This window comes from Erythrolamprus reginae, chromosome 3 (assembly GCF_031021105.1).
Source record: "Erythrolamprus reginae isolate rEryReg1 chromosome 3, rEryReg1.hap1, whole genome shotgun sequence".
Classification (NCBI taxonomy): Eukaryota; Metazoa; Chordata; class Lepidosauria; order Squamata; family Dipsadidae; genus Erythrolamprus; species Erythrolamprus reginae.
Window position 1 is genome coordinate 135,561,293 of NC_091952.1, and position 16,190 is coordinate 135,577,482.

At 42.4% G+C, this 16,190-nt stretch overlaps 1 protein-coding gene across 1 annotated transcript in view; it reads right to left on the minus strand.

Annotated features, from left to right (window-relative positions):
* The window catches only part of LOC139164523 (dimethylaniline monooxygenase [N-oxide-forming] 4-like), a 224,970-nt gene that overhangs the window by 158,999 nt on the left and 49,781 nt on the right, over positions 1-16,190 (minus strand). Inside the window, exon 6 of the mRNA XM_070746780.1 lies at positions 12,914-13,260. Within this exon, the coding sequence (XP_070602881.1) occupies positions 12,914-13,260 (347 nt within the window). The remainder of the gene's footprint in view (positions 1-12,913; positions 13,261-16,190) is intronic.

A 16,190-nucleotide genomic window follows, 5' to 3' on the forward strand; every position in this document is an offset into this window, starting at 1 on the left:
AAATGTCGAAACTGACTATACTAGTTAGAAACGAATCATTGGCTACGTTTAATAATTGTTGGGACCCTTTTTATAATTGGTTAGGAAGCAAAAGCGAGAACAACAGGCTACAAGATTGAAATGTCAGATATAACCTTGAACTGTTACAAATCTGGTATAAAGCAACTTTTTATCTAATATAATAACATGAGACTTTATATATATTTGGATATGAATTTTATTATTATTTGTTAATTTCTCTGCAATTCGTTTATTTCAATCCTTGTATTTAACATTCTAGATAAACTATTCGAATCATGGTAATGAGCAAATATAACTGGATCTAGTTTTCGTTTTTAATACAACTCCCCTGTATATTCGCCGATACTTTTATCCTTACTACCTGTTTGGATTTTGTTTGTTTGCTTTGTTTTTTCGTATTTTATGTTTTATGTTTTGTATTGTACTATATGTTGTATTAAACGATGTACATGTTTCAATTTTAATAATAAAATTTATTTAAAAAAAATAAAAAAAATACCTCCGTTGTTTTGTTCATGACAGACAAAACGATTGGTCCAAATATCTCTCTGTAGCGGAATCCGCCTTTAATAACTCTGAACATACCTCTACACAGACCACACCATTCTGCGCCACCTACGGGTTCCATCCCTGTTTGTTTCCGTTCACTCCGGCTGATTTGCCGTTTCCATGTGCTGGTGATTTTCTCAATGAGTTACATGCCATTCATCAATTCGTCCAACGTTCCTTAACTCAAGTCAAAGAAGACTACAAACGCTTTGCCGACCATTCCCACATAGACACTCCCCCATTAACTGTTGGTGATCGAGTTTGGCTTTCTACTAAATACCTTTCTTCAGAACCTCACCGCAAGCTGGATCAACATTTTATTGGGCCTTTCCCTGTTGAAAAGGTAATCAATCTTGTCACATACCGTACGACTCTACCTTCTTCCATGTGGGTGCATCCCGTTTTTCATTGCTACCTATTGCTGTCAGTCTTCCCTGACTCTCCACTTCGAGCCCCACTTCCGGTCCCTGCCGGTCCTGCTCCCTCCCAGCCAGATGCTGCCCTTCGCATTCCACTACAACGCTTGGACATTACTAGCATCCGAGACTCTTGTTGGCTTAACGACAGTCTCCAATACCAGGTGGAATGGTCCGGAGGTGGGCCTGACTCCACTGTTTGGATGGATGCTCAGGACATTGATGCTCCTGGTTTGATTGCTAATTTTCATGTTCATTTCCCTGATAAACCTCACCCGGATTTTCCTCAAGGGGAGGTGAGGGACCCTGAGGAGGGGGATGGTGTTGTACATACTCTTGATCAGTTGGAGGATGATGAAGATATTGAGGACTCAGATTCAGATAGTGTTTATGAAGTAGTGGGGTGCCCGAGGTTACAGGTAGTAGAACAGGTGGGAGGCCAGCCACAGGATGGGGCTGTGAGTTCAGGATCTAGTGAGGGAGAATTAGAGGCACACTGGGTTAATCCTAAATTCAGAAGAATTCAGAAACGTAGAGAGCAAAGGTCTGGAAGAAGATATTAAGGAGATGAATGGGTTAAATAATTGAGTGAGGTAATTGGCACGTCATGGGACTAGTAAAGAAGAAGGGCGGAGTTTCAATGTTGCTGAACAAAAGGATGTTGATTTTTTATGCCGCTCTCCAAGTAAGCCAAAAATTCTGTGTGATTAACTGTCTGTCTGCTGTTTTTTAGTGAGCATGCTTTTACAAAATAAATCTTGTCTAGCAGAGCAGGAGAAGGAATGTAAGGAATGCAATTAAGAGAGATTACAGAGCCAGGAGAGATATGCCAGTATGAAATGTGAGTATAACCAGAAGAGAAGAGAATAAAATGGAGTTTCTTTGTTTATGAAATAATTTGTTTGATAAAAGTTATTTGCACTTGCTGAATTTCTACCAGAACAGTTTCCTGTATTTTCCTCCATCTATTCATCTTGTTCTGCCTCATCTCCTTCTCCAATTCTTTGTTTAATGTATTTATTGCAATTGTTACTGAAAGTCTCTTTTGAGTCTAAGACCTCCTGTATTTTTGCTTTAGTTCCAGCTATAAATTCAATAATATATCTCACTGTATCATTACTGTTGTGGTTAGCTCTGGTCCAGCTCCTGCCCCAAGGACTGTGGATGTGGGGGAGACATCCACATGCTGCAGGCCTGTTTTGCCCCCGGTGGAATCTGATGATGAAGGCTCCTCTGACCAAGAAGACATGAGTGACAGGGAGGAGGAGAGTGTGGCAGACAGATCAGAAGGAGATCAATTATCTAGCTCCTCCTTGGATTCAGAACAAGAGTTAATGATACAGCCATGCATGCGAAGAGCGATGCATAGGCAACAACAACTGAGAGATTATTATCAAAGAAAATGAAGCCACCAGTGGTTGGGTGGGGCTGTGGTAATTAGTGAGTTTGGCTATTGTGGAGGATTATCTGATCATTGTGTTTCGTGACTGCTTTACTGACTTTGACTTTTTATGTGCAGATTTTCCCCTGCTTTGAAACTAAACCAGAGCAAAGTGTATTTCACTTTGTGAAAGAAGAAGGACTGTGAATTGCCTCACAGCTGCAAGCTAAGTATCACAGAACTGATAAGGGACTTGTACAAATTACCAGTTTGGTTGGAGATGAGTGCTCTTTGCTATACCAAAAGAGGGCTTGGTTTAAGTGAATTTTCATTATAAAGAACATTGTTTTGAATTTTCAAACGTGTGTGTGTCTGAAATTTGTACCTGTGAATTTTTGGGAGGATTCTACCAGAGAGCCTGACAGAACAATTACATTCCTTAAAATTTCTCGGAAGGTCCTTATAAAGGTACATTAACTTCTGGATCTCCATCACCATCTCCATTTCATCCAAATCTTAAGAGGCAACCTTTTTAGAATCAATCCACAGATACAGAAGTCATTTTAATATTTAGTATAACTTTCCCTTCTTTTTTGGAGTTCATTTAGAATTCAAATGTTCAAGAGATGTTCCTTCTTTTTTCCCATACTTCTCAAAAACAAAACACTATTTGGAGTTCTAGAACCACAACATTATAGTCCATATTGCATTTTGTAGAAAGAAAATAATCAACACTCTGCTTATATTATTGCATTAAGGTCACAGCTGAATAAACAAGCACCCATAAACAGTCCATATACAGTCTCTCAAAGCAAATCTTTGACCAGCAGATGACACCCCCAAACACTCCCAGACTTTTAAGTATCTTTTAAGTCCAAAAAAATTAATCTTTAAGTTTTAAAGTTTCTTTTAAGTCCAAATTTTTAATTTCAAAAAGAATCCAGCAACAAGGGTTTTAGTTATAACTCTCCAAATCCTCCAATAGGTGAAAATAGAATGCATCTGATAACCAGTTAGCTGCTTCCCCAACCTTTCTCTGTATCCCTTTCCCCTCCTTTGTTCTAAAAAGGTAAAATTTTTAAATATTTATTCCGGTACAATACCTCACCAAGTCCATAGATCCTTTTTTCTTTACCCTCAAGCACTTTGCTTAAGTTTCTTTTTCATCCCAGATGACTTCCAACTTTCAAGTCCAATCTTTTCATAACACAGTTGCCATGGCTAAGATGGCAAAAAGCTGATTCCACACTGCTGCTGGTGGAGGATTCAAGCCAGCTTACCAATTCAAAACAGGTTGCCAATTCAAAAGAGGTTGCTGGTGGCAGTCCCCTTCTTCACCTCCCCTCCAGCGAAGATCTGGTCTGATTCTGATCAGTGATGGGCTGCCAAAATTGTTACTGCCACACTGTGGGCATGGCTTATTTTATGGGTGGGGCTTGATGGTCATGTGACCAGGTAGGAGTGGCTTGCACATCATGTGACCAGGTGGAGATGGCTTGGCAACCATGTGATCGGGGGTGGCTTAAAGGTTATGTGACTGGGTGGGAGTGACTTGCCGACCAAGATAAGTTTTCAAATAGGTACTTGGACACATTTTCAGTTGATTAAGTCACATTATTTGAATAGCCACAAAAAGGACAAATGATAGACAGCATTATTTGTTGAGGAGCATAGTAACAGTTTAAGGTTTTGCACTGAACCCCCAAGGTTCAATATGATAAAAGATTAAGCAAGTAGCTCAATTTTCTTTAATTGCTATAAAAGTTCAATTCTAGATATGGGTAAAAACATACTATTATTTCCTATTTTAAAAGTAATTAAGGATCATACTAAAGTACTAGAGAAGAAAGGACAATAAAAACTATTAAGTGTTCAATAAATAGTGCATAAACTTAGTAGTCCCAATGTGTCTCCCCCTTGGGGGCAGTAGCCCATTACTGATTCCAATGGAATCAGAACCTCCGGGCGACAGGGTTTTGGGATTCCATTGCGGACCGTGGAGAATTCCATGTCGCAGTGGCATATGACTATGCCCCAGATGACTGTTTCATCACTAGAATTACATGCTATATATTTTGTAGAGACAAGAGACACATTTAGTGAATGTAAACATTTATTTTTTATTAGATTTTGCATGGAGCATTTTAAGCTATATACTTTATTGCATTTTAGTTTTAAAACAATTGACACAGCTTAAAAAGCAATATTGGAAATATTGGAAAAAACAATCAATCAATAAGAAAGGATTGTAGGGCAATTGTCTACAGGTTGCCTGAATTTGAAGAAAATGGGGAAGGTCATCATGGAAAAGAAAAAAGTTTTGCAAAAGAAGTCAGGGTGCTATTCTGCATATCTGTGAAATAACCAATTCTTTCATGGGATGAACGTATCAGGTAATAAGTTTCATTGGACATAAATATTTCTGAGCAAAATTATTGTATATTACAAGATTATTTTTACAAGTCCAAAATGCATATACAGTGATCCCCCGAGTTTCGCGATCCCGATCATTGCGAATCGCTATATCGCGATTTTTCCACCCGATGACGTCACTCCCTTCCTTTCTCATCTTTCTTTCTCTCTCTATTTCTCTATCTTGCTTCTTCCTCTCTCACACTCTCTTCCTCCCTCTCTCATCTCTTTCTTTCCTTCTCTCTCTTTCTCTATCTCTCCCCCTCTTGCTCTCGAGCGGCGGGCGGCACCCAGGGAAGGTTCCTTCGGCCGCTCACCAGCTGATCTAGGTCCTCACCAGTCAGGATTCAGGCCCAGCTACAGCACGGAAACTGCTTTGGTTGCGCTGATGGATGATCTCTGGCGGGCCCGGGACAGGGGTTTATCCTCTGTCCTGGTGCTTCTTGACCTCTCAGCGGCTTTCGATACCATCGACCATGGTATCCTTCTGCACCGGCTGGAGGGGTTGGGAGTGGGAGGCACTGTCCTTCAGTGGTTCTCTTCCTACCTCTCTGGTCGGTCGCAGTCGGTGTTAGTGGGGGGTCAGAGGTCAACCTCTAGGTTACTCCCTTGTGGGGTGCCTCAGGGGTCGGTCCTCTCCCCCCTACTATTTAATATCTACATGAAACCGCTGGGTGAGATCATCCAAGGGCATGGGGTGAGGTATCATCAGTATGCAGATGATACCCAGCTTTACATCTCCACCCCGTGTCCAGTCGGCGAAGCAGTGGAAGTGATGTGCCGGTGCCTGGAGGCTGTTGGGGTCTGGATGGGTGTCAACAGACTCAAACTCAACCCGGATAAGACGGAGTGGCTGTGGGTTTTGCCTCCCAAGGACAATTCCATCTGTCCGTCCATCACCCTGGGAGGGGAGTCACTAACCCCCTCAGAGAGGGTTCGCAACTTGGGCGTCCTCCTCGATCCACAGCTCACATTAGAGAAACATCTTTCAGCTGTGGCGAGGGGGGCGTTTGCCCAGGTTTGCCTGGTGCACCAGTTGCGGCCATATTTGGACCGGGAGTCACTGCTCACAGTCACTCATGCCCTCATCACCTCGAGGCTCGACTACTGTAATGCTCTCTACATGGGGCTACCTTTGAAAAGTGTTCGGAAACTTCAGATCGTGCAGAATGCAGCTGCGAGAGCTATCATGGGCTTTCCTAAATTTGCCCATGTCACACCAACACTCCGCAGTCTGCATTGGTTGCCGATCAGTTTCCGGTCACAATTCAAAGTGTTGGTTATGACCTATAAAGCCCTTCATGGCACCGGACCAGAATATCTCTGGGACCGCCTTCTGCCGCACGAATCCCAGCGACCAGTTAGGTCCCACAGAGTTGGCCTTCTCCGGGTCCCGTCAACTAAACAATGTCACCCAAGGGAAGAGCCTTCTCTGTGGCGGCCCCGACCCTTTGGAATCAACTCTCCCCAGATATCAGAGTTGCCCCCACCCTCCTAGCCTTTCGTAAGCTCCTTAAAAGCCACCTCTGTCGTCAGGCATGGGGGAATTGACATGTTCCTTCCCCCTAGGCTTATAAAATTTATGTATGGTATGCTAGTGTGTATGATTGGTTTTAACTTGTGGTGTTTTAAAATTAATTTAAATATTGGATTTGTTTACATTGTATGGCGATTGCTGTGAGCCGCCCCGAGTCTGCGGAGAGGGGCGGCATACAAATCTGATTAATAAATAATAAATAATAATAAATAATAATCTGCTCGGCAGCGCGGCAGCAGCGAGGAGCCGAAGATGGGGTTTCCCCGTTGCCTGGGCAACGGGGAAACCCCATCTTCGGCTCCTCGCTGCTGCCGCGCTGCAAGCGAGCAGCCGGGCGGGCGGGCGAACGGGCAAGCGGCAAGCGATCTTGGGGTTTCCCCATTGCCTGGGCAACGGGGAAACCCCATCTTCGGCTCCTCGCTGCTGCCGCGCTGCAAGCGAGCAGCCGGGCGGGTGGGCGAACGGGCAAGCGGCAAGCGATCTTGGGGTTTCCCCATTGCCTGGGCAATGGGGAAATCCCATCTTCGGCTCCTCGCTGCTGCCGCGCTGCAAGCGAGCAGCCGGGCGGGCGGGCGAACGGGCAAGCGGCAAGCGATCTTGGGGTTTCCCCTTTGCCTGGGCAATGGGGAAACCCCATCTTCGGCTCCTCGCTGCTGCCGCGCTGCAAGCGAGCAGCCGGGCGGGCGGGCGAACAGGCAAGCGGCAAGCGATCTTGGGGTTTCCCCTTTGCCTGGGCAACGGGGAAACCCCATCTTCGGCTCCTCGCTGCTGCCGCGCTGCGGAGCAGATCAGCTGTTGGGCGGCCGAAGGGGTCTTCCCCGCCGCCCACACGCAAACTCCACCATCTGCGCATGTGCGGCCATGGAAAAAGGGGCGCGCATGCGCAGATGGTGTTTTTACTTCCATGCCGCTACATCGCGAGAAATCGATTATTGTGAGGGGTCTTGGAACGGAACCCTCGCGATAATCGGGGGATCACTGTACTGCATATGCATTTTGTATTATTATTATTATTATTATTATTATTGCTGTTGTTGTTGTTGTTGTTATTATTATTATTATTATTATTATTATTATTATTATTATTATTATGTCAATACAACACAGCAAACAAAATCACTATGCTGGATTTCGTATTTCATCACCAGTCGGGCGCTTCCCAAGCACCTAAGACTGAGTGATGTAGTGGCGAATTATGTTTGCCGATCCCAGTAAAGTGGCCTTTTGCAATTGACAGATGGAGATTTTGTCAATTCTGATGGTTTTCAAATGTCCGCTGAGATCCTTTGGCACTGCGCTCAGTGTGCCAAGTATCACTGGGATCACTTTCACTGGCTTGTGCCAGAGTCGTTGCAGCTCGATTTTTAGACCTTCGTATTTCACTAATTTCTCTAGCCCATTCTGCTGTCCCCTGGGATTGCGATGTCAATGATTCATACTTCCTTTTTCTCCACAATCAGGATGTCTGGTGTGTTATGCTTCAGAATTCGGTCAGTCTGAAATCGGAAGTCCCACAGTAGTTTTGCTTGCTCATTTTCGACCACTTTTTCGGGCTTATGATCCCACCAGTTTTTTGGTGGAATCATCATCATCATCATCACCATTTATTAGATTTGTATGCCGCCCCTCTCCATAGACTTGGGGCGGCTCACAGCAATAATAAAAACAATGTACAATAAGAAATCTAATATTTAAAAATATCTGAAAGCCCCTTATTTAAAAACAAGACATACACACAAACATACCATATATAAATTATATGCTGCTTTGATGCCAGATTATTTTTTTATCCCTGTTGTAAAATTATGAAATAAAGTTCTAAGATTAGATGTTTTCCTTAGCTGGTATAAAATGAATACAGAAATATGTGAACATGAGTATAGTAATTCCAAGGAATGCAGTGAAGTGAAATATTTTTCTGCAAAGGGATGGCTTGATATGTTTTGAAGAATTGTCTATTGTCCGAGTTTTCAAGGGCTTGAGAACACGATCCCACTGGGTCAGAATGGTATTTCTAGCTTTCTTCCACTTTCCAGGTCCACAAAGGCGATACTGGTAAGAGGTACAAGGACCAAAGAAGATCTTCAAAGCTAGTTTGGGGTCCTGAAGTAAAAGTAATGGCACATTGGGCTTGACCCCTATGCAAATAGCAATATCATCCATGTAGGGAATTAATTGTTCATATCCTTTCTCATTGCCGGAAGTACTCCTGGAGCAGAAGATAAATGGAAATAATGATCAGTATTCTGTAGCTATAGATGGTGAGAAAGACAGGAACTTATGGGGCAATTGCCATGCCGTGTGTTGGAGACAGCTTGATCTGTCAAGTGGGGAATTAGTCTGGAATCTTCACATGGGCACAAGAAGGCAAAGTACCACCCCTTTCCCCAAATGTCATTGGACATTATCTAGTCTGGCCCAAGTGCAAACAGTTAGTATGGAAGATTGCTGTAAAATAGGCATGAGCAATAAATTGGCTAATTGAACTCTTCATGTGTGGATCTGTTGTTCAGATCTGTTGTTCAGGTCATTCTCCATTCCTTTGGGAGTAGAATTTTGTGCATGCAATTTACAGTTTAATATCATAATAAATAAAAAACCTCTACCCCTACATTATGCCATAGCATATTGGGTAATAGTTTGAGTTTTCTGATTGAAACTAAAAAGAAACGTGCAGTACCTGAAACATCTGAACCAATATAAATATTTGAAATAGAGAAAGGTTTCTTATTCTCTGAAGTTAAATGTGACCCATTTATTGGTAGATCAGTTGAATGCATGTCACAGCAAATTATCTTCCATCCAGAGCAGTAAATTGCTCAGGTCTCCTCACATTTTGCCTTGTCCCTGGTGTCTGTTTCAGGGGTGGATTCCAACTTATCTCACTGCCAGTGCTTCATGGCTATGCTGTATGGGCGCACAAGTGCGCAGCAATGAACCCCCCCCCCAAGCCCCCCCTGTATGCACAGTGCTAGAACTCAGCTTCTGCACATGCTCAGAAGGCAAATTAAAACTTTTTTTTAAAAAAAGATGGCCAATCTGGTTCGGTGACATCATTGTGATGTCACCAGTGGGCCGCTACCAGTTCAGGTGAACCGTTCTAACTAGGAGGAACCCACCCCTGGTCTGTTTATCTCTCTTTTCTCTAGCACAAGAAAAACTCAATAGGATATTATTTGCTTTTCTTAATGTTGTTTCTGATTTAAAAAAAACCAACAAAAAATAACTCAGATGCTTCTATGTCAGATTTGTATTGTGCCTCATCCACAAGGGTGAGCATTATAACACCATCTCCCTATATCCTGCTTATCCTTATCCTACTTAAAACCAAAGGGAAGGAGAGAATACTGTGGCTACAAAATATCTTTTTCTTAATGACATTAGCCTGGAATTACTTCATGAGTTAAGGCAGAGGTCCCCAAACCTGGCAACTTTAAGACGTGTGGACTTCAACTCCCAGAATTCTCCAGTCAGCTATGCTGACTGGAGAATTCTGGGAGTTGAAGTCCACACGTCTTAAAGTTGCCAAGTTTGAAGACCTCTGAGTTAAGGTGTAATTGAAGTTACTTTCTATGGCCACATGATGGCATTTTAGGGATGGTTAACAGCTACAAACTGAATCATATATGTAATATTTTCTGCTTCTATGGTTAAAGCTTCAATAGTTTAAGGATTTTCAAACATGTTCTACATTCAGCATCTATTTAGGTAAAAAAAGAATATTTAAACAGACAGGAAGAGTTACACAAACTTCTGTACCTGCTAGCTTTTTTACCTACTGGGGATGCACGCACATTCAGAACATGGACACAAGTTCCTGTTTGGGTACTCGGTGCTCAAAGGTTTCGCCATCGCTGTCCTAGATCATTCTGTAGTTTTGGAAAATTACAGTGATGAGGCATCCACAACTTCCAGAGGCAACCATTCCAATGATTAATTTGTTTTACTGTAAATAAATTTCTCCCTAGTTCTAAGTTGAAGGTCTCTTTAATGATCTTCCATTAATTCTTGTCCTGCTCTGGTGCTTTGTCCTGCTCTCAGGTGGAGAGATTCCCTCTTCTCTGTGACAGCTGTTCAAGTATTGGAAGATAGTTATCCTATCACTCACTTTTATTAGACTAGAAAGTAATAGCGAACCTTTTTGGCACCGAGTGCCCAAACTGGAATGCACACCAGAGTGCCGGAAACCTGAAGAACACCTGCATGTGCACCAGCCAGATGTTGCTTTGAGTTTCTGGTGTTCCAGTGGGCCTGGAGACCAGCTGGTCAGTGCGCATGTGCACACTGGAAACCAGAAGAGCAGCTGGTGATGGCACACATGCCCATAGAGAAGGCTCTGTGTGCCACCTCTGCCATGTGTTCCATAGGTTTACCGTCTATAGAGAATAGAACAGGCTGTGCAGCTGGAGCAGAAGCAAAAAACCCCGGCAAGTAAGTTGACAGCTACCGCTCATCCCATCTGCCAGCCCAGTTTGCCACGAGTGGAACAAAGCGGGCAAGCGGACAGGACGAGCGGAGCGGGTGAGTGGGTGGGCCACTCGTGGCAGATCTGCCGTGAGTGGCACAGTGGGGTGAGTGGCAGCTGTCAACTCACTTGCAGATGGGAGCAAAGCGGACAAGCAAGGGGTAGCGAAGGGAATGATGGCCCACCACTGCCTTTCAGGGTATTTGCAAAAAGGATTCCTAGAATTAATGTTTGTTGAATCTCTGAGTTAACATTTTCTTTTCTAATTCACTGAGGTTAAGAGGCAAAAAGTACTAACTACAGCTTTTAAAATAATATATAATATTCCATACTTTTTAAGAAGCCTTTTCTTCTGCTTAGCAATTTCATTCATCATTCTATTCATTGGAGGCAGCTTACTGGATCCTGGTAAGGAAAAAAGAAACAATATATACGAGTTTTACTGAAAGAGTAGTAGATGCTTGGAACAAACTTCCAGCAGACGTAGTTGGTAAATCCACAATAACTGAATTTAAACATGCCTGGGATGAACATATATCCATCCTAAGATAAAATACAGGAAATAGCATAAGGGCAGACTAGATGGACCATGAGGTCTTTTTCTGCCAACAATCTTCTATGTTTCTATGAGTTTTGACCATGACAATGTCAGCTGATACTTTGAGTTTCTTTAGGAGAAATGGCCTGTTAGGCTCACATTCTGTTGCTAGTCACAATGTTAACTATAAGATGGTCATCTTATTAATCATGTTACAGATGATTAATCAAAGTGTTCACAGCCTCTGCTGTAGAAAGCAAGTTTCTAAGTAATCTGTCCACTGGCATTCTGTCTGCCTGCCTGTTCTGTCCATCCATCCCAGCAACCTCTGAAGTTTCACTCATGTGCCACTACATGTGAAATAAAAATTAATAAGTTTACCATTCAAATTGTTTTCGAAACCAAGCACACAAGATATGTATGTGAAAAACAATTCAGTGTGAACTGAAGATCTTAACTAAGTACTGTTTTTCTGTTATCTTGCCCCGATTTGTAGATTAAAAAACAGACATACTTATTATTAGACATACACAAACCATTTAATCTTTCGATATGGGTTCAATTTATGTGTACAATATTGGTTAATACTGGTGTTGGATTATACATCAATCATAGCTCTTCTGTGCTACTAATCAATACCTTTATCTTTGATTTATCTTTTAAAATCTCTTTGATTTGTAACAATAATTTGAAACTCTTTCTACTACAAACTAAACGGCTGACTATCAATCTGCATTTTTCTGTGAAATTTTCTTTATCAGCTATTTGGAAGTACCTATATTGCTTAATTGGGGCAGCTCTGTAATTAGCCACCGTATTTTTTGGAGTATAAGACACACGTTTTTCCACCCTAAAAGAGGGTGGAAATGTCGGTGTGTTTAATACACAGAATGCAGCCATTTTTGCCCCACACCCCTGCATGCAGAGAACTCTTGGATGCTGGGCAATGGGAAAAATGCCCCTGTTTTTATGAAAAATGAGCCGTTTTTCACCCAGGATTTTTTTTTCCAAAAATGGGATGGGCAAAGGGTCTGGGAAGCCGACAGGAAGCTCCTGGGGACGGAGAAGGCAAAAAGGTCTTAATTTTTGTGAAAAAAAACTGGTGAAAAACAGCCCATTTTTCACAAAAATTGGGGCATTTTTGTCATCCCCCACCACCTAGGAACTCCCTGTAGACTTCCCAGGCCCTTTGCCCACTCAATTTTTGTGGGGGGAAAAACAGGCAAAGAATGGGACATTTTTCACAAAAAGTAAGCTGGTTTTGCCTTATAATTACTCCATCGAGCATGACTGAGTCTTTGGAGAGGGGCGGCATACAAATCTAATAAATTGAATTGAATTGAATTGAATTGCCAGAATGCCACTTCTAATAAATCTTTAGGATTTTGGCTCATGGCTCCTGAATTAATTAGGGCATTCTTTGGAAACTTCACAGTAGCATTGTGATTAGATTTCTATGATTTTTGGCTTCCTAAAATTTAAAGCTCACATGGGTGCAGACAAACATGAGAATATTTTCGTATTAAATGTAATATCAATATTAAACTGGAAAGCAACTTAAAATTGAAAGATACCATTTATAGATTAGCCTTACCATTAAACACTCTTGTAACCCAGCGAGCCTGAAGTTCCACTGCTGCTAGATTAGATCCTGTTACTAATATAAAACCTAAGAAGGCAAGTGTAGGCTTCTGCAAATGAGGAGGGAATATATGTTTATAAAAGAACGTATGACATTTACGAACTGATTCTTCCAGGAAGAGAAATGAAGCAGCATAGCCTGTAGCAAAAATGACTACATCTATATTTTCTTCTATAGTTCCATCTTCAAATATGGCAGAAGTCTCAGTAAACCTCTTCACATTTGGCTTCATAACCACTGAACCACAGAGGATGCAGCTAGGCAGTTCATCATTTATCATGACGTTTACCAATGGACTGCTGGAAAGAACAAAAGTAGAAAGAAGCACTATTAACTCAATTATCCCCATTAGCCTAGTCCCATTTGCAGGTACTACCAGTGGTAGGTAACCGATTAGGTGGTTCTACCGTAGACACTTAATGGACCCTGAAGGATTTCAGAGGGTGCTTGGGGAAATATCTGATTCCTTGCCCACAGTCTGGAAGAGTCCCTGGTGATGGCCTGGAATTAGGCCTTATCAGGGGCACTAGACCGGATTGTGCCTATGCGATCTCTCCGAGGCAGTGGATCCAAGAGAGCTCCTAGGTTTACTAAGGAGCTCCAGGAGATGAAGCATCAGAAGAGATGTCTAGAGCAACATCTGAGGTTCCAGCAGTATGCTGATGACACTCAGCTTTGCATTTTCACCCCTTGCCAATTTAGTGAAGCAGTGGCTGTGATGTGCCAGTGGCTGGAGACTGTGAGGGCCTGGATGGGAGTCAACAGGCTCAATCTCAACCCTGACAAGATGGAGTGGCTGTGGGTGTTGCCTCTGAAGGACTGTTCCATCTGTCCATCTGTCCATCCTTGGTTCTGGGGGTGGGGGACATTAACCCCCTCAGAATGGCTCCGCAATCAGGGTGTCCTCCTAGATCTGCAGCTGAAATTGGAACATCATCTTTTGGTTGTGGTTAGGAGGACTTTTGCTCTTATCACCTCATGGCTCAATTACTATAACACGCTCTACATGGGGCTATCCTTGAGAAGCATTTGGAGACTGCAATTAATCCAGAATGCAGCCATGCGAGCTGTTGAGGGTGTACCTAGGCAGGCCCACATTACACCAACACTCCTCGAGCTGCACTGGCTTCCAATTGGTATACGGATGCAATTTAAGGTGTTGATTATCATCTATAAAGCACTACATGTCCTAGGGCCTGACTACCTATGGGACCATCTTCTGCCACATACCTCTCAGCGGCCGGTCAGAGCCCACAGGGTCAGCCTATTCCGGATCCTGTCGACTAAACCAGTGTTTCCCAACTTTGGCATTCGCTGGCTGGGGAATTCTGGGAGTTGAAGTCCAAATATCTTCAAGTTGCCAAGGTTGGAAAACACTGGACTAGACAATGTAGGTTGGCAGAGCCACATGGGAGGGCCTTCTCTGTGGTGGTTCTGGCTCTATTGAACCAGCTGCCTTCAAAGGTCTGTACTAGCCTTTAGAACAGCCATGAAGACCTGGCTTTGCTGGCAGGTCTCAGGTCCTTGAGCTGTATAACATAGCTTTGGCCAAGTAAAATGAATGTTTTTATATTCTGGGGTTTTATTGTCCTGATTGTTTTAAATTGTTGTACACTGCCCAGAATCTGGAAGGAATTGGGCAGCTTAGAAATTTAACTAATAAATAGTAAATAATTTAACCAATAAAAATTTGAGGGGCTCCTACAAAAATGAGGGAATCAACCTATTTTCAAAGCACTAAAAGGCACAACAAGAAACAATGGATGAAAACTAACCAAAGAGAGAAGCAGCCTAGGACTAAGGAGAAATTTTCTAAGGATGAGACCAATTAACCAATGAAATAGCTTGCCTTCAGAAGTTGTGAGTGCTACATCACTAGATTTCAAAAAGAGTGAGGGAAGTACACTCCAAAAGGACAGTGCCAGGAATCACTAAAACAATACAAAAAAATTAAAACAGCCATTCCCCCCTTTTTTAAAAAGTCAAACCCAAAGCAAACACAGCAGCTGAGAAGGAATCCAAGAGCAGCTGCTCAATCAGTTACCCTATTTTGCTTGTGAAAGACTTATATTGATTCACACTGCACAGACCAAAAAAATGCCAGCATTACCCTTTTACTACATTTATTACCTTTTTTACTACATTTAGGCAGGAAAAACAAAACACACAGGTACAGTATATGTGGTACATTGCTCAACAGTAATAACTGTGAGAGGGATCTTGGAGTCCTAATGGACAAATTAAATATGAACCAGCGGTGTACAGCAGCTGCCAAAAGACCAACACAGTTCTAGGCTGCCTTAACAGAGGGGTAGAATCAAGATCACATGACATATTAATACCCCTTTTTAAGGCCTTGGTAAGGCCACACTTGGAATACTGCATTCAGTTTTGGTCACCACGATGCAAAAAGGATATTGAGACTCTAGAAAAAGTGCAGAGAAAAGCGACAAAGATGATTGGGGGATTGGAGGCTAAAACATATAAAGGACGGTTACAGGAACTAGGCAAGGCTAGTTTAATGAAAAGAAGGACCAGGGGAGACATGATAGCAGTGTTCCAATATCTCAGGGGTTGCCACAAATAAGAGGGAGTCAACCTATTAATCAAAGCACCTGAGGGTAGAACAAGAAGCAAAGTAATCAAGGAGAGAAGCAACTTAGAACTAAGGAGAAATTTCCTGACAGTCAGAACAGTTAATCAGTGGAACAGCTTGCCTCCAGAAGTTGTGAATGCCCCAACACTGGATGTTTTTAAGCAGATGTTGGATAAACATCTATCTGAAGTTGTGTAGGGTTTCCTGCCTAAGCAGGGGGTTGGACTAGAATAGCTCGAAGGTCCCTTCAAACTCTGTTGATGTTGTTGTTGTTGTTGTTATTATTATTATTATTATTATTATTATTATTATTATTATTATTATTATTATTATTATTGCCACTAACTCCCTTGTCTGCTTGCCTGGATATTAAATACTTCAATTGTTAGAATTAGATGGCAGACAGAAGATAGCAGAATTTTGATCCTAGTCTGGCTTGCCATCAACCGCTACAGAAATTTCTTTCTCCTTTTATTTTTATCACAGATTTCAGCATGGCTAGGCATAGATTATCCTCCAAATGAGATATGAGAAATAACCCTAGTTAAGTAATTGAGTGGCTAGTTAATCAGTAGGTGGGCAATGAAGTCGTTAACAGATCAGCCTGAATCAGCCTGGGTGATAAATTTGATA